At 44.9% G+C, this 25,798-nt stretch overlaps 1 protein-coding gene and 1 long non-coding RNA gene across 5 annotated transcripts; both read left to right on the plus strand.

Moving 5' to 3' along the window:
• The first annotated feature begins 10,498 nt into the window (after positions 1 to 10,498).
• Positions 10,499 to 17,311, plus strand: LOC309523700 (stomatin-like). Of its 4 annotated transcripts, none has more exons than XM_082207766.1 (7): positions 10,499 to 10,685; positions 12,243 to 12,346; positions 13,608 to 13,677; positions 14,093 to 14,175; positions 14,356 to 14,559; positions 16,135 to 16,269; positions 16,944 to 17,311. In XM_082207766.1, exons 1-7 carry the CDS (start codon positions 10,646 to 10,648, stop codon positions 17,136 to 17,138), a joined length of 831 nt encoding a protein of 276 aa, XP_082063892.1. In that variant the 5' UTR covers positions 10,499 to 10,645; the 3' UTR covers positions 17,139 to 17,311. The 4 variants fall into 4 exon arrangements, with proteins under 4 accessions (XP_082063892.1, XP_082063893.1, XP_082063895.1 ...); XM_082207768.1 differs by having other exon boundaries at positions 10,506 to 10,920; XM_082207767.1 differs by lacking the exon at positions 12,243 to 12,346 and having other exon boundaries at positions 10,502 to 10,920.
• A 2,157-nt stretch (positions 17,312 to 19,468) lies between these two features.
• Positions 19,469 to 25,373, plus strand: LOC309523713. The gene is made up of 2 exons (XR_014215555.1): positions 19,469 to 19,595; positions 23,242 to 25,373. It is a non-coding gene; the product is annotated as an uncharacterized lncRNA (long non-coding RNA).
• Positions 25,374 to 25,798: the final 425 nt, after the last annotated feature.

Raw genomic sequence — 25,798 nt, forward strand, 5'->3', positions numbered from 1 at the left:
TGGAGATCTTTTTCCTACCTGGCCTGGGAAGAAGGGGCCCTGACTGACTCCAACTACAAAAGCTGAGCCTTTCTCTTAGTGCAGACCCAGGTCATAGTGCTGCCACCCACCATGAATCACCATTGGAAGGATTGCAGCAACAGCAGTAGATACCATATTTTTTGCTCTATAAGACTCACTTTTTCCCTCCTAAAAAGTAAGGGGAAATGTGTGTGCGTCTTATGGAGCGAATGCAGGCTGCGCAGCTATCACAGAAGCCAGAACAGCAAGAGGGATTGCTGCTTTCACTGCGCAGTGATCCCTCTTGCTGTTCTGGCTTCTGACATTCAGAATATTTATTTTCTTGTTTTCCTCCTCCAAAAACTAGGTGTGTCTTGTGGTCTGGTGCGTTTTATAGAGAGAAAAATACAGTACGTTCTATGCTCATGATAATACATCATTTATTCTTTTGCAAATCGTGGTGTTTTAAATGTGCATTATATATCTGACATCTTTTAGTAATGCTTTCTTTTGAAATGTTTGAGATAAATTTGTTTTTATTAACTTCGTTGCATTAAATGTGCATCTGCAGTAAACTTCCTTTCTAATGTTTTGTTTTGAAATCTTTAAGATAATACTTTAGTTTCCTGTTACTTATGTTGCTGTGAATGTATCTGACTTCCTTCAGCAATGTTTTACTCCGGATTGTTTTATTTGATGTTTTTATGTGTTGTAAACTGCTTTGAGATGCTTTTCTTTAAAATATTAGGCTGCATAGAATTAATAATAATGATAATAATAATAGCTCTTCTGGTTGCTGCCAATAATCAGGGAGAAAAAGGAAGAGAGTAGTGAGGGCATTGTTCTGTTTATGCTACCAACCAAGCTCCCCTCGTGGATCTCGCTCCCAAGCAACAAGGTTGAATGTTGACTTTGCTGGGGTATTGGAATTTACCAGCTGAAAACTTCATTATGAATGGCTGGCTGGCTTTCAATGCTGAGCCTTGTTATACAGTGGCAGAAAGCGGTGTGTGGCAAGCATGTTTGTGCTGGACATCAGTGTCTCCTGAGGTGAGAATTGTGGCTGGGAAACAGCTTACAAAATTATCCCCAATTCAGTTCTTAGGGTCTCATGCCAGTGGCTGAATTGGCCTGCTTCTCTATTTCAATCGGTCTTGAGAGCATACAAGGTCTTGCATATTATGGCACCATCCACACCATACATTTAAAGCACTATGATGCTACTTAAGCAGTCTTCTGAAGAATTCTGGGGGCTTTGCCAAGGGTGCTGAGAGTAGTCCCCTTTCCTCACAAGGAACTACAATTCTCAGAGTCAGGGGTGCCAACTTGAACAAAATAGGGGGGCGCAGGTAAGTTTTGCCTCACATAATCACACATGTGCACCAATGCCCATCACCTTTGGGAGTGGGTGGGCTGTCCCCCTCAAATATGTTATTGGGGTGGCCCAAACGGACCATAGCCCCTAGGAATTGGCTCCTATGCTCAGAGCGGTTCAACAATTCCCCTTCCCAGGGAACCTTGCCCGCTGTAACAGCTGATAGAACACAGTATTCATGGGAATATGTTGCTAATTAGTCATTCTTATCAGAAGGAAAAGAGGAATCTCCCTGCGACCTTGATGAGATATCTAAAGTTGGTACTTCACGTATCAGGCTATATATCATTCTTAACCACCTTCAGCCTATTTGCAAGTTTGGTTCACTGCATAGTACACAAGAATAAGGTTGCTAGACTCATATCTAATGCTCTTTGGACTTCATCAGAAAGTGACGTTCTGGTCTACAGCTGCGTTGACTGCAGGCAGTTATCAGTGAATGATCCAATTCAAACTCAAAATAGATATCCCTTTAAGTGCATTTTAAACACAACACTACAAAAAAAGAACAATACAATACAAAAACACTACATAACACTGACACATTAAACTAACATAGCCAAACAAAAACAGTTTAAAACACATCAAACAATTTCAGTATCTTATCCTTCATTCACTTATTTCCACGACCTCGTCACACCTCCCTTTTTGTATTCCACTGTTAGTTGTTTCAGCAATTCCTTTCCATCTTCCTCTGTTTTCTATCCTATAATTATCTTAACACATTCTAACCTTATTTTTCCTTTAATGTTCTATTAATCTATTTATACTTAATTCCTTATAACATTTCTACTAAAGCCATATAACTTCATTCCAACATTCTTCTAACATTCATTAACTTTGCAGTGTTTCTGTAAATAGTCTTTAAACTTTTTCCAGTCTCATTCCACCGACTCTTCTTCCTGGTCTCGGATTCTGCCAGTCATTTCCGCCAGTTCCATATAGTCCATCAATTTCATCTGCCATTCTTCCCTGGTGGGTAAATCTTGTGTCTTCCAATACTCCGCGATGAGTATTCTTGCTGCTGTTGTTGCATACATAAAAAAAGTTATATCCTTCTTTAGCACCTATTGGCCAACCATGCCCAGGAGAAAGGCCTCTGGTTTCTTCAGGAAGGTATATTTGAATACCTTTTTCATTTCGTTATAAATCATCTCCCAGAATGTCTTAATCCTTGGGCATGTTCTTTTTTCAGTTACCCACTAGGGGAGAGTGGCTATGTAAGCTCTCAGAATACTTAGAATTAGCCAAATTGACAGATATAATAAGACAAAAACCAAAAAGTGAAGTAAAAAAAGAATGGGAGTGCCTAAATGAATACCTCTAAAGTCAAGGTTTGAGGATAAAAATCTGGCTGAGTCTGGAATAACCTTGTGAAGTGAAAGGATATGAAAGAAGGATTTATATCTAGATGTTAGGATAGAGAGGATAAAAAAACAGGAAAACAGGAAGACAGAATGAGAGATAAAGGAGGTGCTGTGGGACTGGTGGAAGTTAATGTCTTGTTGTTTTAGTGATTATAATATTAACTTGTAAGATATGGCTTTGTTTGGTTTTTTTGTTTTGTTTTTGTTGTCTTTTTTAGTTTTCGAATGTTGATTTTTGTGTGTTGTGTATTGTTATCTTTTGATATCTTTCGTATTGTTGTGTGGAAAATGCTAATAAAATTCATTTATTTTAAAAAAACAACTTTAAAAAACCCCAAACCTGAAACTGTTCTTAACCTGAAGCACCACTTTAGCTAATGGGGCCTCCTGCTGCCGCACCGCCGAAGCCTGATTTCTGTTCCTATCCTGAAGCAAAGTTCTTAACCTGAAGCACCATTTCTGGGTTAGCAGAGTGTGTAACCTGAAGCGTATTTAACCTGAAGCATATGTAACCTGAGGTACCACTGTACTACATACACGCACACACACACGCGCACACACAGTCACACTGCATTATGAGTTTTGTGGTTTTGAGCCTGACTAAGCAACAGTGCTCACATCTGAGAATGCATAAGATGTACTTCCTAAATGAACTCTCAGGGATAGATCTGTTCTTGCCAGAAAGTTGACTATGGACTCTTTATTAAGAGTTATGTACCTTCAGGGCTTCAGTAGTGCTGGAACGGTCTTAGAAGAGTTATGTTGCCTGAGGGCTCATCTGACCTCATTCCCTGAAGATGCCACCTTCATACATGATCAGAGTTTTCTTGCCAAACATGCTCATAAGGTGAGGTTGCTTTCCCCCCAAATCTACATTTCTGTTTAGAGTCATGACATGGATGATCATGGAACAAGAAAAATATCTGGGGTGGATGTTCTTATCATGAAACCAGAGAGTCATTTAATTAGAGATTAACTCTTTGGCTCACTACTCCGTTTTGTTTGGTGCCTCTAAATGGTTTACCATATAAATCTAATTGCTTTCCTTTTTCCTGGCCTAGATGGATTTCCTTGGAATATCTGCTCATTTTTCAGGTATCATTTGTGCTTTGTTATGATCGTCGTTTTTTCCAAATAAACTTTGTACACAGTGCACAATGAGTTTTGTAGTCTTATTTTGTAGTTTTGTAGTCTCCCGCCCTGTGGAACGCCCTCCCACCAGATGTCAAAGAGAAAAATAGCTACCAAACTTTTAGAAGACATCTGAAGGCAGCCCTGTTTAGGGAAGCTTTTAATGTTTAATAGGTTATTGTATTTTAGTGTTTTGTTGGCAGCTGCCCAGAGTGGTTGGGGAAACCCAGCCAGATGGGCGAGGTATAAATAATAAATTATTATTATTATTATTATTATTATTATTATTATTATTATTATTATTATTATTCAAGTGACAAAATTAACGGTGGTTCTTTTCATCTTCTGCTGAATATGCTATAACTCTTGACATGCCATTCCTCTTCAAACCTGCTTTGGGTAAAACTTACTTAACCCTCTGAATTGCCCACATTGCCACAATGCAGGAATATGCAGCTGTCCCATACGGTGATCAAGTTTGTTTGGTGGGCATAAGGGAGAGGGCCTTTTTTTATTGTGGAGCTCCCCAAAAGAAAGGCTTTTGCTCTCCTCTATTGCCCACTTTGAAGCAGGTTCTTAGGTCTGTTTTGCTTCAACGAGTATTTATTTGGTTAAGGCCTTTTAGGATTGTGTTGTTTTATTGTTGCATTGTTCAAACAATCTGCTCATCTGTCAGTCACCTTCTGTCTGCTCTGCAAAAAAAAGCCCCTAGGCCCTAAAACTTGGAGGCCTCTCATGAAACTGAATGTTGTAAGATTCAGGACAGATAAATGAATGCCACCCTTCACACATCAAAGAGTTCAGTTATGAAATCTGCTCCCACAAGAGGCAGTGCTGGCCACCAATTTGGATAGATTTTTAAATTGCACCAAGGATAAGGCTATGGCTACTAGCCATATGCTCTGCTGCCATGGTCAGAGGCAGGTTGAATCCTGACAAGACAGAAGTACTGTTTTGGGGGGACAGGAGGCGGGCGGGTGTGGAGGACTCCCTGGTCCTGAATGAGGTAACTATTCCCCTGAAGAACCAGGTGCACAGCCTGGGAGTCATTCTGGACTTGCAGCTGTCCATGGAGACGCAGGTCAATTCTGTGCCCAGGGCAGCTGTTTATCAGCTCCATCTGGTACGCAGGCTGAGACCCTACTTGCCCACAGACTGTCTCACCAGAGTGGTGCATGCTCTAGTTATTTCTCGCTTGGACTACTGCAATGTGCTCTACGTGGGGCTACCTTTGAAGGTGACCCGGAAACTACAACCTATCCAGAATGCGGCAGCTAGACTGGTGACTGGGAGCGGCCGCCGAGACCACATAACACCGGTCTTGAAAGACCTACACTGGCTCCCAGTACATTTCCGAGCAAAATTCAAAGTGTTGCTGCTGACCTTTAAAGCCCTAAACAGCCTCGGTCCAGTATACCTGAAGGCGCGTCTCCACTGAAATTGCAGAGCTTTGAAAAACTAAAAAACAATGTGCGAGATTGGCTTCATTATTATCAAATAATGGAGGCATACAATTTGGACAAGAAAATTGGCTTCCAGGTGGAAAAATCAAAATTGGAAACAGAACTGTTAGATCCCAAAACTAAGACTCTGTCAAAGATGTATAACTTGCTGTTGAAATAGAATACTCAGGATGAAACGGTGAAATCTGCTATGATTAAATGGGCACAAGATGTTGGACATAACATTATGATGGCTGACTGGGAACGGTTATGGACCACAGGTATGAAGTTCACGGCATGTAATGCCTTAAGAGAGAATATTATGAAAATGATATATAGGTGGTACATGACACCAGTCAAGCTTGCAAAAATCTATCATTTGCCCAATAATAAATGTTGGAAATGTAAAGAAACTGAAGGTACATTCTTTCACCTTTGGTGGACGTGCCCAAGGATTAAGGCTTTCTGGGAGATGATCTATAATGAAATGAAAAAGGTATTTAAATATACCTTTCTGAAGAAACCAGAGGCCTTTCTCCTGGGCATGGTTGGCCAATTGGTGCCAAAGAAGGATAGAACTTTCTTTATGTATGCTACAACAGCAGCAAGAATACTTATTGCAAAGTATTGGAAGACACAAGATCTACCCACCCTGGAAGAATGGCAGATGAAGGTGATGGACTATATGGAACTGGCGGAAATGACTGGCAGAATCCGAGACCAGGGAGAAGAGTCGGTGGAAGAAGATTGGAAGAAATTTAAAGACTATTTACAGAAATACTGCAAAATTAATGAATGTTAGAATGATGTCGAAATGAAGTTAAGTGGTTTTATCAGCAATGTTACAAAGGAGTATGTAAAAATGAATTGTTAACAAGTGAGAATCTAAAGTTATAATATATTAAGATAAAGGATTAAGATAAAAACAAAGAGGGAAAGGATTTGCTGAATTAACCAACTGAACTGGAATACAAAAAAGGGAGGTGTGAGGAGGTCAGGGAAACAAGTAAATGAAAGACAAGACATGGAAAGATTGATTTGTTTTTAATTGTTTTTATTTTTCTGTATTTTGTATTTTCTCTTTTCTTTTTTTCTTTTTCTTATTTTTGTAACCTTTTCTGAAACTTTAATAAATATCATTGGTTTTTTTTAAAAAGGAGCGTCTCCACCTCCATCGTTCTGCCCAGACACTGAGGTCTAGCGCTGAGGGCCTTCTGGCGGTTCCCTCGCTGCGAGAAGCCAAGTTACAGGGAGCCAGGCAGAGGGCCTTCTCGGTGGTGGCACCCGCCCTGTGGAATGCTCTCCCATCAGATGTCAAAAGAAATAAACAACTATATGGCATTTGGAAGACATTTGAAGGCAGCACTGTTCAGGGAAGCTTTTAATGTTTAATAGGTTATTGTATTTTAGTGTTCTGTTGAAAGCCGCCCAGAGTTGCTGGGGAAACCCAGCCAGATGGGCGGGGTATAAATAATAAATTATTATTATACCAGCTGCTGGAAACTGCAGGAGGAAAGAGTGCTGCTTCGGTTTGGGTTCTGCTTGTGGGCTTTCCACAGGTATCTAGGTGGCCACAGGATCCTAGACTAGGTGGGCCACTTGCCTGATCCAGCAGGACTCTTCTTATGTTCAGAAATGTGAATTTTATTAAAATGCATATATAAATGCATGCTAATTCTGGGAGCCACTGGGAAGACCCAGTTTAAGTGACTAGGGAGCCTGGCTGCTGGGTGTAATCCTTGCTGCTGGGTCTTCTTTGAGTAGGACTAACATTGGTTACAAACCTGAGACCGCCAAGATAAGAACTAAGGAGGCTAGACCCACCCTTTAAATAATTCCCCCCTTCCTCTCCTAAGCAAAGGTATCATAGAATTGTAGAGTTGGAAATGGCCTTAAGGGTCATCTCGTCCGTCCCGTCCCCCCCACAATGTAGGGTTGCCTATACATTGCTGGTCCCCCTATTTCTGCTTTAGTGCAATTGCACAGCCAGCAAGATGAGAACTGGAAGTCAGGAAGCACCATGTGCCTTTTGCTTACACTTATCCTCTTAAAACATAGTCCTGCACTGCCACCTTCTGGGGAGAGTTGGAAGAGCCCGGCTGGGTGCAGGTCTAATCCAGCATTCCATTCTCATAGTGGCCAACTGGATTCTAATAAGAATTACTTGATGGAAACACTGCTGGTTGTTAATAGTTGAGACAACGTTTTTAATTTTTAAAAAGGATTAGACAAATTAATTGAAAAGAGAAGAGTCAGATTAATAGTTCTAAATCAAGACAAGTGGAACCTCCATGTTCGGCAGCAGTATATCAGATCAGTATGTCAGATGCTGGTGACAAACTTAGGAGTGTTGTGGCATTCACACCCTGCTTGATAGAGAAGGGGTTATTTGCTTGGTGGCAGAGCTTCTGCCTTGCAGACAGGAGGTCCAATGTTCAACGCCTGGCCTCTCTGGGTAGGACTGAAACATGTCAGAAACCCCAGACAACCACTGCCAGCCAGTGTAGGCAGTACTGAGCTAGATGGACCAATAGTCTGACTTGGTATAAGACAGCTCCTATATGAAAGGGAAAGTGAGCTACATCAGTGGTAGAGCATCTGCAGTGTATTCTTATAGCCCCAGGTTCAATCCCTGGTTATCTCCATCAGTACTGCATTTGTTGGGAAATGCCCTGATCCTGTACAAAGAAGTGTGTGTGTGTGTGGGGGGGGAATCAAAGTAACCCCTGATCACTAGTGTTGACTTGCTATACGGCCTTCTCAGTGGTGTTTTCCCATTGTGCAATGTCCTCCCTGGTGAGGTGCATTATTGGCTAGCAGGAGGAATTTTAAAACATTCCTGTTTACCCAGGCATTTGGTGACTGTTGGATACTGGCCGCAGCAAACTTGAAATCAATAACTGTGAGGCCAGGTGATTGCTTCTAGATGTTTTTAGATGTCCTAAGTGGTTTTTTTTTAAAAAAAATAGTTTTGCATTGTTATAAAATGTTTAAAATACGTTTTTATTGTGCTTTAAATTGCATTGCTCTAGCATTCTGATGTTTGCTGTCCTAGGTAAAGGTAAAGGGACCCCTGACCATTAAGTCCAGTCGCGGATGACTCTGGGGTTGCGCGCTCATCTCGCTTTATTGGCCGAGGGAGCCGGCGTACAGCTTCCGGGTCATGTGGCCAGCATGACTAAGCCGCTTTTGGCAAACCAGCGCAGCGCACGGAAACGCCATTTACCTTCCTGCCGGAGCGGTACCTATTTATCTACTTGCACTTTGACATGCTTTCAAACTGCTAGGTTGGCAGGAGCGGGGACCGAGCAGCGGGAGCTCACCCTGTCATGGGGATTCGAACTGCCGACCTTCTGATCGACAAGTCCCAGGCTCTGTGGTTTAACCCACAGTGCCACCCGCGTCCCTGTTTGCTGTCCTAGGCTGCTTTAAAGAGAAAGGGCCGGATACAATTTTAACTGATCATAATATAACTGATAATAATAACGCGATACTTTTTGTTGACTAGAATCCAGCCCACAAAAGCTTATCCCACAATAAATTTGTTAGTCTTTAAAGTGCTCTTGGTTTATTTAGTTTTATATAACAACGTTTATATACTGCACAGCAGCAGCAGCAGCAGCAGCAGCAGCAGCGTAAACAACCATCTAAGCCAGTGCTTCTCATACTTTTTTCTCCAGGCAACACCTTCAGAATAAAAAATTGCTCACACACCACACCAGTTTTTGACTGATACGAAATACTTGGGGAAATGAAAAGAAACAACTCCCAGCACTGCTTGATTTATAATCTACAACACAACTACTTTATAACAGGATCACAGGACATCCAGAAAGTGGATGCCACAATGCAGCTACAAAAGAACATGAGTCATTCCCAAACTATAATGATAAATGATCTTTTTATATAAGCACCTTAAATATGTTTCAAATTAAGTAAGTCTTCTCCACTGTGTTCAAAGAGTGATTCTGGATCACAGCTAGGATTGTCCTCGGTATCGCCTGATGATCTTGCTCTCATTTTGAAAAGACATTTATCCATATTCTGCAAATAAAATAAACATTTTGATACAATACTGCACTACAGTGAAATGCTAAAATGTTTATTTGTCCTTGAATCTTCCCACTCTCTCCTTGCCTCCCTCTCCTGCCACAAGCATTGAGAACCAGTGCTCTAAGCCAGGGGTCAGCAAATTTTTTCAGCAGGGGGCCGGTCCACTGTCCCTCAGACCTTGTGGGGGGCCGGACTATATTTTGAAGAAGAAAAAAACAACAACACATTCCTATGCCCCACAAATAACCCAGAGGTGCATTTTAAATAAAAGCACACATTCTACTCATGTAAAAACACGCTGATTCCCTGATTGTCCACAGGCTGGATTTAGAAGGTGATTGAGCCAGATTTGGCCCCCGGGGCCTTAGTTTGCCTAACCATGCTCTAAGCAGTTTAAACTGGCTGCTCTGATGGGGGGGGGGCAGGGAGGAGCTTTTTTAAAGGGGGAACTCACAGGAACTCAGTTCCAGCACCTCTCAGGTGGACGCAATTGCCATTCATGATGAGTTCTGGCACCTCTTTTTCTAGAATATTAGCACTGCAGGTCGGGATGAAGAGATTGAAGTCTTGTACCTTGGATTAAACCCCATTAAACTTAATGAGGCTTTTACTTCCGAATAGAATGCATAGGATTGCCTTGTTAAAATAGTGACATAAGTAAGCAAACCTGAGCGATCCAGCGCGTGTTAACCATGTTCTCAGCAGCGCCAGCGCCAGACTATTTTGCGCCCTAGGGAAGGCTAAGTACCGGTACTTGCGCCTGCCCGCCCGCCCCCACTTTTCTAACTTCAATTTCCAAAAACGGGTAGATATGACGAAATTCTTCAAAAGGTAAAAAGAAAAACGTTGTCAGAAATTTATAAGATATAACAAAAACGCATCTCTATAAAACTGTGCCCCCTTTGAGGTTTGCACCTTAGGCGGCTGAATGACTGGCCTTCCTTCCCCAGTGGATTCCATGGGGCAAAGCGCTCAGTGAGCGCCGTCTATACGCTTTCTAGTACGGGGCTTTAAAGCGAACGCAAAGCCGGACTGTCGCGCGTTCCCTCTGCCAAGGGGACAACGTGTAGTGCGGACCCAGGAGGAGCCGTCGGGGGTCGTCAGGGGCAGTCGGGCTGGGCGGAAGAAAGAGAGGCAGATCGAGCGTTGGTGGAGCAACCGCCGTCGACCCCGAGCAAGCTGGAGCGGGGCTCTGATCCGGAGCTCCTGTTGCTCTGGGGCTGCAGCAAACCGCCAAGCTGGGCAAGTCGGTCGGTGTCCTGGTGGAGGTTAAGGGGATGAGCGCCCGGGAGAAGCGGGAGATCGCCAGGTTAAACGGTGAGGCAGATTTATGAGGGTGGAAGCCAACGCTTTAAAAATGAGTAAATAGCTATGGTGGCTAAACGGAACTGCCATGTAAAAGAGCAGTCTGCCTTACTAAGAGACAGGCAACGGGGAAGGGCGTTTGCTTTCATCCTGCAACGTGTGGGCCTCCCTGTGGCTGGTAGGAGTTGGAATCTGACAACAGTTTTTGACACCCACGATGCGCATTTTTAGGACCCACCTTATTTCTGTAAGTTGCTTTAAAATGTATATATATATATATATATATATATATGCTTTCGTAGATTTTCACGGGTATAGGAATGCAGGTTTTGGTGTCTTCGGGTGTCTTCCCGTGTAAGAGTCGGGGTGTCTGTGCGACGTTTCGACGAGGTCTCACTCGTCATCTTCAGGCTGGTGCTTTCGGCTTCTTGTTACTGGAACAGAGCAGAGTCTGGTGTTTGAGTTCCTATAAATACTGTTGAGGGGTGTGGTGTATAGCCTCCAACGTTCTGGGTAGAGAGGAAGTTCCTAGATTAGTGTGCCTTTTCTTCTTTTGTTCCTTAATTACTTGAGGGATATCTTGGGTGATTTCATGAGTGATATTCTGAATATCACTGGGTGGGTCATTAATTACTTGAGGGATATCTTGGGTGATTTCATGAGTGATATTCTGAATATCAGACCCAAACCCAGACCCTCTCCACAGACATATTACAGACTCCATCCAGCAACCAAACTATAGTGGCACCTCCGGATGCTGCACCCCCCTGCAATCCCTACACAGATCTGGCTGGCACAAGGCACAAAACCATAGCTCGCCCCTATACACGAAGCCAAGCCAGAGCACAACTAAATGCAGCACAGCCATCTTCTCAGAAAAACTCTTCACAAGCTCAAGAGGTCAAGACACGAGAGCTTTAGCAATCTAATCTACACTTAATGACCCACGCAGTGATATTCAGAATATCACTCATGAAATCACCCAAGATATCCCTCAAGTAATTAATGACCCACCCAGTGATATTCAGAATATCACTCATGAAATCACCCAAGATATCCCTCAAGTAATTAAGGAACAAAAGAAGAAAAGGCACACTAATCTAGGAACTTCCTCTCTACCCAGAACGTTGGAGGCTATACACCACACCCCTCAACAGTATTTATAGGAACTCAAACACCAGACTCTGCTCTGTTCCAGTAACAAGAAGCCGAAAGCACCAGCCTGAAGATGACGAGTGAGACCTCGTCGAAACGTCGCACAGACACCCCGACTCTTACACGGGAAGACACCCGAAGACACCAAAACCTGCATATATATATATATATATATATATTCTGATTTAACTGTAGTAACTCACCCTGGGTCCTTTGGGTGCAGGGAGGATAATCAGTAATAATAATATCTGGAAGGCCAGAAGTTTTCCCAGGCAAATGTTTTATTTTTGTAGTGATCACAACCATTGTTTTTTTTCCCTTCCGGCTGCAGAATTTTTGCTTTTCTTTTTTAACAAGCAGAAATAACATAACTATATACACGTTCCAAATGTGTGTGCCTCTCCTCACCTCTAGAGAACTCCAGCAGCGACCTTGGGGCATGTGGCTGGATCCTGGTCTGCTTTTCGTTCTTGCTCTTCCTTGTGACCTTCCCTTTGTCTGCATTTCTCTGCTTTGAGGTAAAGAAGAAGAAGAGAGTTCATTGGGAAGCAGTCCTGCTTCTGAGATTTTACGCTGCTATTATGGTTGCTAGGGGTTAAATGGTCCATTAGGGCAAATGGGGTACTGCTCCACCGACCTCAGCTGGCCCCCACCTGCCTGTCTTCTTCTTTACTGTGGTACCTTGGTTTACAACCATAATCTGTTCCGGAGGTCTGGTTGCAAACCAAAACAGGTTGTAACCCAAGGTGCACTTTTGCTAATGGGGCCTCTCCAAAAAAATGGATTGAAATCCAAAAAAGAAAAGAAAAAAGGATTGTATTAAAAAAGGGACACGCACTTCCGGGTTTGACGTGGTTGTTATCCAAAATGGTTGCAAACCAAGGTACCACTGCATTTCTACTGGGGGGAGGGGGGCGGTCACGGCCTGTCAACTTACTCCTCTTCAATCTCAGTATTGCCCTTGCAGAATTCAAAAGAAGGTAGAATGGCCTCACCTGTCATTGGTTCTAGTTCTACCTGCTGTTGGGCTCCCTGTATTTTGTCCCACCAGTCTTAATGGGCACCATCCCCCACTGCTTGTATAGCCCAGCTTCAAGCATTGCCAAAAGTCACCATGTTTCATTATTCAAACTTCTGGGACAGCTGTTCTACCCTGTAAACAGCAGGCATGGGCATTGCAAATACAAATTGCATTTATTAAATTATTATTATTATTATTTTCTTTATTAATCACTTATCACTCAAAAGGTCTCAAAGCAACTTACACTGAAGAAATGTATATGCATAAATACATTACACCATAGAAAAGGGGGGCGGTGGCAATCAAATAACACATTGTTTCATACAATTTATTAGGGAAACAAGACAAAACAAAACAAAACAAAACAAAACAAGACACACACATAATAGTAATAGGAAAAAGTTAGCAGTATGTAAACAATAAAGAAATATTCCCACTTACTAATACATAAAAATAAAAAGACTAACAGCGCCCTCCATAGTCCCAAAATAATTCACAACACCCCACTGTTTGTTTTTGAAAATCCCCACTCCACCAAGAAGTGTGATGTCAAGGGCAGCTGCTGTGTGTCCCTTCCTTTCAAGAGGGAGCAGCAGCAAAAGCAGAGCAGGGGGGTGGTAAAAGTTTTATGTGCTCTGTGGTTGCCCCGGCTCCTCTTGCTCTCCAGCCACTGGTGGGAATGTATAATCTGAAACGTGTGGGGTGGCAAAAACTCTCTAGGATATTATATGTGACTCCCCGCTGTCCCTCCATTTCAGATTGTCATGGAATATCAGCGAGCTGTCATCTTTAGACTAGGACACATCCTAAAAGGTGCAAAAGGCCCAGGTGAGTATTATATTATGTTCTAGCATACAACAGGATTTTGCTGCAAGTTTCTCCTCTCTTTTACCCTTGCCATTGGCCTACCCACGATTCCAAGGACCATCTCATTTAGGTCAGGTCTACACAATTAATTTAAAGCATGTGCCTTCCCCCAAGGAATCCTGGGAACTGTGGTTTGTTAAAGATGCTGGGGTTTGCAGCTCTGCAGAGGGTAAACCACAGCTCCCAGGATTCTTCAGGGTTGGCTGTTCGCTAATATATGGTGTGGTCGTGACAGTTTTCAATGCATTTCCCTGTCACTTTACTAACTGGAAAAGAAGTTAGCAGGTTTGTTGAACAAGGGGGACAGAGTGCATTAATTCACTATAATTGTGCAAACCAACGTTTCCAGTGGTGGTTATGATTTCTTTTCCTGCAGGTATCTATTTAATCCTGCCCTGCATAGACAATGTTGTCACAGTGGACATGAGGACTGTGTCATTTGATATAGCCCCCCAGGAAGTAAGTGTTTCTGGTCCTTGACCTCTTTCATCTCTTTTGAATACCAGATAGAATCATTGTCTAATAACTCATCTGCTTGCAGTTGGTTCCTCCTGACATGTTCTTAGCAGCTGCTACTAGAAACATGCTTTGACTCATTGCTTTATTTTGTAACTCCTCCTGCTCCTGCTTCTACCCTAGATTCTTACCAAAGATTCGGTGACGGTTCTTGTGGACGGTGTGGTTTACTACCGAGTTCAGAACGCCATCCTCTCTGTGACAAATGTTGCTTATGCGGACTCAGCCACTCGGCTCCTGGCTCAGACCACACTGCGGAACGTTCTTGGGACAAAGAGCCTCTCTCAGATCCTCTCTGACCGGGAGGAAATCGCCCACAGCATGCAGGTATGACAGCAACGGCTGAGTTGTGGGGTGATTCACGTCCCCATTTGGAGTATGGAATTGAAAGTCTGTTATGACTAACAAAAAAAGCTTTGACTTATATGTCGGGATGAGCAGAAAGCATGTAGAACACGACATGTTTTTTAATTAATTTCAGATGCATGAAATGCTGGAATGTGACTGCTTGTTGATAAACAACAACTGTCTTTGGATTATAAGCACGATTATAAGCACTGGTCTATCTATAGTGTGAAGGGTATACGTTACTTGGAGATGGAACTATATAATCTAACAGTAGCATTCTGTTGGTGTTTGGAATTAAAGCACTCAACAGGAGTTGACCTTAATGAGGCTGAATGTTGGAAGATGCAGGGCAGATAAGAGAAATGACTTCTTCATGCACCACATGGTTAAACTATGGAGCTTGCTCCCACAGGAAGCAGTGATGGCCCCCAACTTAGATGGTTTTGAAAAGGGATTACCGTATTTTTTGCACCATAACACTCACTTTTTTCCTCCTAGAAAGTAAGGGGAAATGTCTGTGCGTGTTATGGAGTGAATGCCTGCGGGTGGCAGGGGGGATCTGCTGCAGTCGTGAGCAGAGGATCCATGGTTCCCCTTCCTTCCCTCCTCCGTGGTTACAAAGCATGGATCCACATGGATCCTCAGGATTTTTGCATTGGGCTACTCCAAACTGTCAGGTCACATGTCTGTGGCCACAGCATGAACCACAAAAATCATATATCCACTATTTCGTTTAGAATATTTTTTTCTTATTTTCCTCCTCTAAAAACTACGTGCGTGTTATGGTCTGGTGCGTGTTATAGAGCAAAAAATACGGTAGTCAAATTCATTGAGGACAGAACTATAAACGGCTGCTAGCCTTGATGGCTATGTTCTACCTCCACTGTCAGAGATAATCTCCCTCTGAATACCAGATGCTGGGAATTGCAGGTGGGCAGAGTGCTGTTGTGCTCGGGTCCTGCTTGTGGGCTAAGACATCTAGTCACTGGCAGAGGAAGAGGGGGGGCAGGGGCAGAGCACCGCCACCAGCACCATGATCCCGGTGGGGTGCCATCACAGCTGCCCCTCCACGCCATGCCCCCAGGACATGTGCCATGCCCCTGCAGGCTGTGCACCACGCCCCCTGGACACGCACCATGCCCCTGCGGGTGGCGTGCCACGCCCCCAGGACATGCGCCAGCCATGCTCCCCACCTGCTCTCTGACCCCAGTGCCAGAGCAGGAAACTCCACCACTGCATCTAGTTGGCCTGGATGCTGGACAAGATGGAACACTGGCTGATGTAGCAGATTCATCCTATGCTCTTGCAGGCCTTTTCAAAGTGCTACTCCAAACAGAGCTTCAGAAGGGGATTTTGAAGGGCAAAAAGGTCACCTGACATAACTGTAGTCCAGGAGGAGTGGGGAAAAGATAGCCATTTGACCCGTGGGGTTAATATAGTTCCCTGTTTTTATCCCAGCTTCTGTGACTTCCATTGGACCAGCCTGACCTCTTGCACAATAATATCATAATGGACAAGTGCATTCCTGCATATCTATATATATTTAATAAACAGGTCACATTAGATGAAGCCACAGATGACTGGGGCATAAAGGTGGAGCGGGTAGAGATCAAAGATGTGAAGCTGCCCATCCAACTCCAGAGAGCCATGGCTGCTGAAGCAGAAGCTACCCGTGAAGCAAGAGCAAAGGTACAGGAGTTCTATAGATTTGGTTTAGCTGGTGACTTTCCAGAAAGTTCATCACCCAGAAGACAGCAAAGGGGCAGTAGGAAGTACAGTAAAGGCCAACATTGGCATTGTAGGGCTATTAACCCGGGGTCTATGACTTTAAATTAGGGTTGGGGAACCTCAGGCCCTAGGGCCAAATATGGCCCTCCAAGTCTCCATTTCCCACAAGTCTGTTTCCATACTGTTACATTTTTTCCTAGTCCCACAGCCATTAAAGGCACAAGGTGTCATTTATTTGTTCCTGTACCCGTACTTTTTGCTGTGAGCAACTCCGGGGAAGATAATTATTCCTTTCAGGTGGGGAAGATAGAGGAAATGTCTCCCATTCCTTCTGATTGCCTAGCAACAGTGATTGACTATAGTGTCCTTAATCACAGCAGCACCTCCACATCTGCCTAATAAGCCTTAGAACATTGCCTCAGCATTTTTGCTAACTTTCTTTATAGATGTCTGGCAGACTTAGCTTTCATTAATGAAATAAGGTGAGAGTCATTCAACTGAATGAGTTCATTCCTAGCCTGTGGCATGTATCTCTATGACTAGGTCTGACTTACTTAGGAATGGGTGCAGCTGTTACATAAGGCCACCCTGATGTAAAACTCCAAACTCCTTACCTGGAATTTCTTCCCTTCTAGGTGATTGCAGCAGAAGGTGAAAGGAACTCCTCCCTGGCCTTGAAGGAAGCCGCCATCGTGATCACAGAGTCTCCTGCAGCCCTCCAGCTTCGCTACCTACAGACTCTGACCACTATCGCTGCTGAGAAGAACTCTACCATTATATTTCCGCTGCCATTGGATATGCTGCAATGTCTCCTTGGAACAAAACGTTAACTGGGGATGTAGATGCAGGACGAGGGGCTGTTTCTCAGGAGCCCAGATTTTCTTAAAAGTGCAATGCAGTGTTGGACAAAGGAACATTAATTTAATTGTTTGTTAGCAGAGGGTTTTTTACATTTTGTTTTTTCACTTCTCTTCCCAAACAGGAATAAAGTTACTGATTTTAACCCTGTATTCTCAGTCATCTGCGCATCTCCCTTTTGTCCCCCTTTGTCCCATTTCTGATTTCTAAGAAGAAGAAGAAGAAGAAGAAGAAGAAGAAGAAGAAGAAGAAGAGGAGTTTGGATGTGATATCCCGCTTTATCACTACCCTAAGGAGTCTCAAAGCGGCTAACATTCTCCTTTCCCTTCCTCCCCCACAACAAACACTCTGTGAGGTGAGTGGGGCTGAGAGACTTCAGAGAAGTGTGACTAGCCCAGGGTCACCCAGCAGCTGCATGTGGAGGAGCGGGGAAGCGAACCCAGTTCCCCAGATTACGAGTCCACCGCTCTTAACCACTACACTACACTGGCTCTAAGGGCCTTATAGGCTGCATTCAGAAGGTCCCAGGTTTAACCCTGGCATCTCTAGGTAGGGCTGGAGAAGACTTCCTGTCTGGAACCCTGGAGAGCCACTGCCAGTCACTATAGACTGTACTGAGGTAGATAGACCAGTTTGGTCTGTAAAAGGCTGTGTAGACATTATCAGCTTAAAATACAACAAGGTCATTCTTTTTCCCAATCCAGATGGAAGCAGGTTTAGAGAAAAAAAACATATCAAGATGCAGTATTTCATAAGAAACACGAGGAGGAGTATGAATTGTGGCTAACGTATGTATACTGCCTCCCCAAAAAGCTGTGGGATGCACTGGATGCAGAGTAAATGGGAGTGCATATGCAGTCTAAGGCAGCTTCCTCTGTTCCTACATCCCTGCAGCCCAATACACACAGAGAGATATTTGAAGAACCATCCAAAGAACCTGAATGATGGGCGAATCAGTATAGGGCATGTTTTAACTATGAAACTTCCTATCACAAGATGCGGTGGTGGCCACCAACTTAAGCAGAGCACACATTATTGCTTGCACCCAGTAATCTCCCACTGCTGGTGTTTGAAGCCAAGTACAAATGATCTTACCTACAATTCTTAGGGGTCCTATAATGTCTTGGGAAATACTGCTGCTTGGTGCAATTTTCCTCAAACCTAATCTTCCATCCGGAGGTGTGTACAACCGTTGCACAGGCTCAGATGCCAGTTTTGTTTAAAAGGAGTTTGGTGTGGTGGAACAAATCAGGTTGTTGTTGTTGTTGTTAAAATTTCAATACTGTCCTTCATCTGAGGATCACAGGGTGGTTTACAATATAAAAACACAAAAATACACACCATAGTAACAAAAACAATACCACACACACATTTTAAAAGGCCATGGATAAAGGCCTGGGAAGAGAGAAATGTTTTTGCGTGGTGCCTCCCTAGTGAAAGCATTCCACAAGTGGGGAGCCACTGCAGAAAAGGCCCTGCTCTCATGTTGTCATCCTCTGGACCTCTCATGGAGGAATCACAGGAAGAAGGGCCTCTATGTTGTGTGTACAGCAACATTAAAAAGTGACTTGAAACACACCGAGGGGCAAATGGTCTGTGATTCCTACATTACAAGGGGTTGCACAAAATGACCCTTAGGGTCCCTTCCAACTCTACAGTCCTATCATTTTATGAATGACCTCAATGTGTTTTAACACTCGTGTACGTAGCCCCCAGCATCAGAGACAGACTGTGTGGCTCTGAATACATTGCAAGCCTATTTGCTGATGAGCATGTCCCAGGTATTTAGCAACATGAAATAATCCTAGTTACAGGAGAGCGTGGTTGAAACAAGTCTGCGTCCTTATGAAGCCAGTCTGTTCACATGCAAAACGGTGGTTAAGCTAAAACAAAAACTTTCAATCTTGCAGCTGTGTCCCAAGTCAGGCAAATTGGAAGTGATATTGTCAGTCTAGTTCTACAACAAGTATAGATGAACATCAGGTACAAAATGCAGTTTAAGGAATACTGCATGGCTGTTATGTTTATTGATCTGTTTTAAGACATTTATATCCTACTTTTCCTCCAAGGAGTTCAAAGTGACATACCTATTTCTCCTTCTCATTTTATAATCACAACTAGCCTGCAAGGCAGGTTGGGCTGAGAGGGGACGACTGGCTCAAGGCTGAGTCCTTGGATACTTGAACCCTAGTATCCTGGGTCCTAGTCCAACACTAACTGCTATGCCACACTGACTCTTGTAGAACCCTGGTGTGGTGGCTGTGCATTTGATGTCACCAACAGCCATTGCTTAGCAACGAAATGTGCATCCATTTGAACTGAGGTTCTTGAGATTCTTGTATCCTCAGCACATACAGGGTTTAGAGAGATCTACTGTGGTGATCTTTGCTTTTTTTGTTGACAAGATGGCATCTGGCAAACTTCTGGCTGTAAGTGAATGTTGACATTTCTAGCGGACTTAGCTCTAGGGTCCAGAATATTGGCAACACAAACTTTGGCAAATAGCTATCAAAGGTCAAAGAAAGGCAAGTTTTTGGAAGAGAATAATGAAGGCTCTAAAGGAAATGTTAGTATTATATATAGTTAGGGGTGCCAATTTGAATGAAATATGGGGGGCACATACTTGATCACATGACACAGTGCACACACACAGTGCACACAAACACACACACACACACACCATTTGAATGGGAATGCTCATCAACTCTGGGGGGAGGCTGGCCCCCTCTAATCTAGTTTAACATGGAAAGGAAGAGACAGAAAAAGAAAAATATATATTCAGCCAGTGCTGAATATATATTCAGGGGTACACATACCCCTAAACATTTTGTGAATCTAAGTTTGGCATCATTGAGGGGCAGTATTTCAATATGAGTAGGAAAATGAGGTACCCCTCAACATACTTTTAGGGGGGAAAGCACTGTTTTCAGCCACTGTCTTGAGGTGGTGGTGATGACGACAGTCTAACAACATTTAGTGCAGTGTTTCCCAACCTTTTTTGGGCAAAGGCACACTTGTTTCATGAAAAAAATCTCGAGGCACACCACCATTACAGCCCCGTGACGTCAGCGCGCAGCGTCACGCCGGGAGGGACATGAATTGCTAGCAAATTACATAATCACCTCCTTGAGGGCTGGCTCATCTTCTCCGAAGGCAGAACCCCATTAATTAACAGCACAGACTCACACCATAGCCAAGACGAGGGGGGAAAACCTCAGTCATGCACAGTCATGCACATGTGGGGGCTAAATGAAGACGAAGACCGGGCAGAGAGCAGGGTTCAAATCACCCCACCTGGCCAGGACAATCCCTGGGTGCTCCCTTGGGCCACTCGCCTGACCCACCTCGCAGGGCTGTTGTTGCGAGGGTAACACGGGGAGAACCACGTGCGCCCCCGGGAGCTCCTTGGAGGAGAAAGCGGGCGATGAATGCAATGCACGAAATATATGAGAGGCGACCAGGTTTTGCAGGTGAGGGGACCCCGCCAGCCTCCGCTTCCAACACCCAGCGCAACGACGCCGAAGTTTCCCCCCGGGCTCGGCTCGGGGAGCAGCGCTGCTCCCCCCTGGCTCCCCTTCGCCCTCCCGGCTCTCTCTGCCGCCCACTGGGGACCCCCCCTCACCTGCCAAGTCCGGAGCGCCGGTGGAAGTTGCATGCATGCATGCAGGGCGCCGCGTTGCCATTGCATTGCACTGCACTCCATGCAACGCCTGCACGCATGCATTGCCTTGCACGCCCGCCAAGGGGTCTCCCCGCGGTCCGATGCGTCCCCTCCGGCGCGGATGCAGCATTGCAAAAATAAAAAAAAACTCCGACGCAGCCCTACCTGGGGGGCAGCCTCCGCCTCCGCCGCTCCGCCTCCGCGGGGATCCCCGGGCTCCATCCTGCCGCCCGATCTCCGCGGGGGCGCAGGCAGGCTGCGCGGGGTCTGCGCGGAAGAGCCCCTGCCCGCCCGGCCGCCGCCGCGCTCATTCCATGGCCGGGAGAAGAGCGCTTCAAACAAAACGCCCGGCCCGCCAGGCCACGCTGGGAAACGTAGTTTGCGCACCCCGCGCGGGCGCGGAGCCCAAGGGCGAGGGGACTACGGATCCCGGCAGCCGGGGACGGAGGGGGAGAGGCCGGGTGCAGGGATGGAGGGACGGGTGGGCGAGCGAGTGAGTGAGTGGCAGCCGCCAAGCCTTGGCCGAGAGCCAGGAAGGGCCTCCCCGGAGGAGGAGGAGGGAGGCGCAGAGCGGGAGGGAAGGAGGGAACCCCAGGGGTCATCTAGTGACGGCGCCCCAATCGAAAATTTGACTTTTTTATTAAAAAAAATCTTTCAATTTTTTAAATTTTTCCCGCGGCACACCAGGCAACATCTCGCGGCACACTAGTGTGCCGCGGAACAGTGGTTGGGAAACACTGATTTAGTGAACCAGAGCACTGCCTATATGCTGGCTTCTTGTCCTAACAGTAACTTCTCTGGGTCTCTCCTCAGCCCTCCCTGGAACTTCCAACATCCATGCTGGGTTCGCTGGTGGCAGTTTCATGCCTTTGTGCCTTGGGTCCTGACATGGAATGCCACCAGCAGGCTGCACAAACCCTCTGAAATATCCTGCCCGGGAAAGAAGGTAAGCCTGGAAGGAATGCAATGCCTGCAAGACCGTAAGCCCAAGGATTACAGAAGCACAGAATAATTGTTGTTATTGTTTTTTTATTTTGATTTAAAAACAACAACAACAACACCCACCTTGGCGGAGGGGAGTGATTCAAAAAGTAGCCTAAAGAGGACTGAGTGGAGCCATGGAAGGTTGAATGCTTGGCAGGGAGGGCGGGATAGGAATGGAGTGGTTGAAATCCCGAAGGCCAGCACTCCAGACTGCAACGTTTCGTTGCATGACCCAGCTGTAAATACATTCTGTTTAAAGTGACTACTTCCCCTGCCCTCGTGTTTACACCACAATGGGATCTTAGGGCTCGTCCACACTTCCACTTGCCCCGTGCCTAGAAAACACGGGTGCGGGTGGGTCATACGGAGCTGTGGACAAGCCCTTATGAGCTCTGTCCGAAGAAGGATGGGACAACACAGTTTGTTAGAACTTCAAAGCCTTTAAGGGGCCAACAACCCTCTGGCCCCAAGACAGGCACTCTTCCTCCATTCCATAGGCTCTACTGCCTGGGGGAAATGTACCACCCGTCTGGTAATACGCCACGGGGGGTGGGCATCAATTTACCATCACACACACAGATTTTAGGAATGTTGTGTTGTGTGTCATTTTCGAGATGGCTTTTAACTGCTTTTAATTTGATTTGAGGGAGGGCTAGGGGGCACTGTGAGACGCAGGTGGTGCTGTGGGTTAAACCACAGAGCCTAGGACTTGTCAATCAGAAGGTTGGCGGTTCGAATCCCTGCAACGGGGTGAGCTCCCGCTGCTCGGTCCCTGCTCCTGCCAACCTAGCAGTTCGGAAGCACGTCAAAGTGCAAGTACATAAATAGGTACCGCTCCGGCGGGAAGCTAAACGGCGTTTCCGTGCGCTGCTCTGGTTTCGCCAGAAGCAGCTTAGTCATTCTGGCCACATGACCCGGAAGCTGTACACTGGCTCCCTCAGCCAATAAAGCGAGATGAGCGCCGCAACCCCAGAGTCGGTCACGACTGGACCTAATGGTCAGGGGTCCCTTTACCTATACCTAGGGGGCACTACTGTCCCGGATGGTGGTTTGGACACCGCAGCTGCTCTCTGCCCCCAGGTCAGCCTTGACCCAGCGAAGGGGGAGCCTCAGCTGGGTGCCCCACAGCTGCCCTCCTTCCTGACCCAGGGAAGGAGGAGTTGTGGCTGGGAATGCAGGACACACATGGCAGGACACGCAGAGATCTTCACCCTCCGCAGCCATCAGCCCCCGCCTCTGGCAGGGCGCGAGAATGGGGGGGAGGACTATCTGGTTCACGGGGGGGCCCCCCATGTTCTGCGCCCAGGGCCATGTCCCCCGTGCCCCTCCCACGCTACACCACAGCTCATGCTGTGAGTTCTGAACAAAGAAATCTAGTGGGCTACTTGGATTTTACATTGCTGAAATTAGTCCCTTTCGCCTCTGTACAGATCACCTGCAGTGGCCGCAAACCAGCAAGGTCAACATCAGAGGATCTGGAACTACAACCATCCTCTGTGAAAGACAGCAACTCCAGAAACAGAAGATTCCATGAACGGCTGTCATCTGCGAAAGAGACCCACTGATTATGCCAAGTTGACACCTCTGCCCTCGAACCAAAAAATTGTGGTGACTTTGAAACCTTGATATACAACTGTTAACACCTCCAGCCTTTGTTTATCTCGCATCAATTGCCCACTTTTGCCAGTGGCACACACACACGAGCATGTCTTCCCCCGTTCTGCCGGACCCGGATGTCAGCAATTGCACATCAATTGGACGCTCCTCAAATGGTTGGTGCTATTTTCCAGAACACTGATTGTATGTATGTATGCTCTTGTTGACCTTTATTATTATTATTATTATTATTATTATTATTATTATTATTATTATTTCAGTGTTCTAGTTTTTTTGCCAAATCTTTTTTATTGATTTTCAATTTTTTTTATGAACCGGCCACCAACTGAAACAAATTTAACATTTTTCCAAAGAAAAACCAGTTTAACATTTTTCCAAATCTGACTTCCCGTGCACCCTCCTAGATATGTCAATAGTTCTTAGTGCTGCATCATATTCCCCAATTATTTCTAGTTTGCCTTCAAACATTACAAATAACCTTCCAGTACATTATATTTGCTTTTTAAAAAACCAACTCCTTTTTAAACAGCTATCTATCAATCAATTCCTGCACATATATTAAATTAACATTTCCAATTTCAGGGAGTGAGGTTACTTATCAGATTATCAGTCCCTGCTGAATTATTGAACAATATTATATAACATTAAATAAAAATTCCTCTCCTTTCATCTGCGTGTATAATCTTCTTGCTGCTCAACTCCCTTGTCCCTCGTCGCATTTAAACGGGGGTCTTTTTCTTTTTTTTTTTTTACAGCAGGAACTCAAAGGTCGACCATCTCGCTTGGTGCATTTTCCAACCAGCCCATAATTGGCGGCGGGGGTGCGGTGCGGGGTGCGGTAACCACTTTCTCCTTCACAGTTCAAGTTCTTATTACAGCCTCTCCCCGTGATCCGAGGCACTCGAGCAGATTTGCCCCACCGTTAGACTTTTCAGTTCTCTGTGCAAAAAAATCTGCTCCTTTCTGGCCGGTTTGCTTTTAATTCATCCATCATAAATTGTCCAACGATCCAACAGTCCAAATTTTAATTTGCTTCCTTATAGTTCATTAATAGTTTTGTCTTCCTTTAATCCCATCAATCTGAAACCTCCGGGTATAGGGCGGTATATAAAATTCAATCAATCAATCAGTCTTAATAATAGTAAGGAGAGGGTTGGGGTGGAGGGAGGAAGATGGCGTCGAGGTAAGACGCTCTCACCAGAGCTGCACAGATTCTTTTTTAATTACATGACGGGGATTGCTCGCGGCCGGGCTTTCTATTTTTCTTTTTCTCGGAGGCAAAGTTTTTATATGTTTTATGTGCTCCGGCACTTAAGGGCTTTTAATATTCAAATCTAGTAAGGGAATGGTGTTTCTCTCTTGACATAACGGTGCATGTATAGCTCAGAGCAGCCTTCCCGTCCTCCATTGTTGCAGCAGCAGCATCCACGTTATCCTGAACCTCATCGTCGCAGATTTCCCGTCCCGTTTGTTTAAAAACCCCCACTTATATATATCCACAGTCAAGGGGGGCGAGGAGAGAGATTCTGAACCCTTACTTTATAAGCACGTTTAAATCCTTGCAATCATAAACGTTAACAAAAATAATAACAAAAATAGATCTCCCCACCCCATCTTTTCCAATAAAGGTATCACGTAGCTGCACAACAAGACAAGGACCCACACCAGTGTGGTTAACTTGACCCAACCTTACCCCCCCCCAGCATACAAACAAGCCACATACTGCAATCAACTGAACTTAATCAACCAAATCCTTGTAATCATAAATGTTAACAAAAATAATAGCAAAAAAAGTAACAACAGCCCCTATCTGCCTCCCTCCATCTTTTCCAATCTCATCCATGCAGGAATTGCCATTCAAGCCTTGTGCCTTTCCCCCCACCTCGTTATATGTATTTGTATCTTTTTATTTCACAAGATTACGATAAATTCTTTTTAAAACAAACATTTAAAAGCTTGTACTGTATTGCTAAGATTTTCTGTGGATCACAGCAGAGGGGGGGGGAGGGGCAGGACAGGAAAGACCACTTACTTTACATCACAAAACTAGGACAAAACTTTGGCATCAGTTTGAAGGAGATCATTAAAAATTGGATTTTAGGATGTCAATTTATAACCCTGGGTTGAGTATCAAGTACTCCATTGGGGGATGGCACAAAACACATGGTTTGCAGCACAAAATGAGCACAAAACATTGGTATCAGTTGGGAGGGGATCCAAAATTTTGGGGTCACACTTTAATGAAACTTTGATGTGAGACCAACATGTTTCAATCCTACACGCTTACTAATGAGTAAGTCGAATTAAACTTATCTGGACTAATTTGATGAGTAAATGAGTTTAGAATTGCATGGTGGGGTGTTTCGAGCC

This window comes from Podarcis vaucheri (genome assembly GCF_965113315.1).
Source record: "Podarcis vaucheri genome assembly, chromosome: Z".
Classification (NCBI taxonomy): domain Eukaryota; kingdom Metazoa; phylum Chordata; class Lepidosauria; order Squamata; family Lacertidae; genus Podarcis; species Podarcis vaucheri.

Excerpts from the sequence above, each read along its gene's own strand:
- LOC309523700 (XM_082207766.1), top strand. The coding sequence starts at position 10,646 with ATGAGCGCCCGGGAGAAGCGGGAGATCGCCAGGTTAAACG. Across the intron at positions 12,347-13,607 it reads CTGCATTTCTCTGCTTTGAG|ATTGTCATGGAATATCAGCG; the intron begins GTAAAGAAGAAG and ends CCTCCATTTCAG. Across the intron at positions 16,270-16,943 it reads CCCGTGAAGCAAGAGCAAAG|GTGATTGCAGCAGAAGGTGA; the intron begins GTACAGGAGTTC and ends CTTCCCTTCTAG.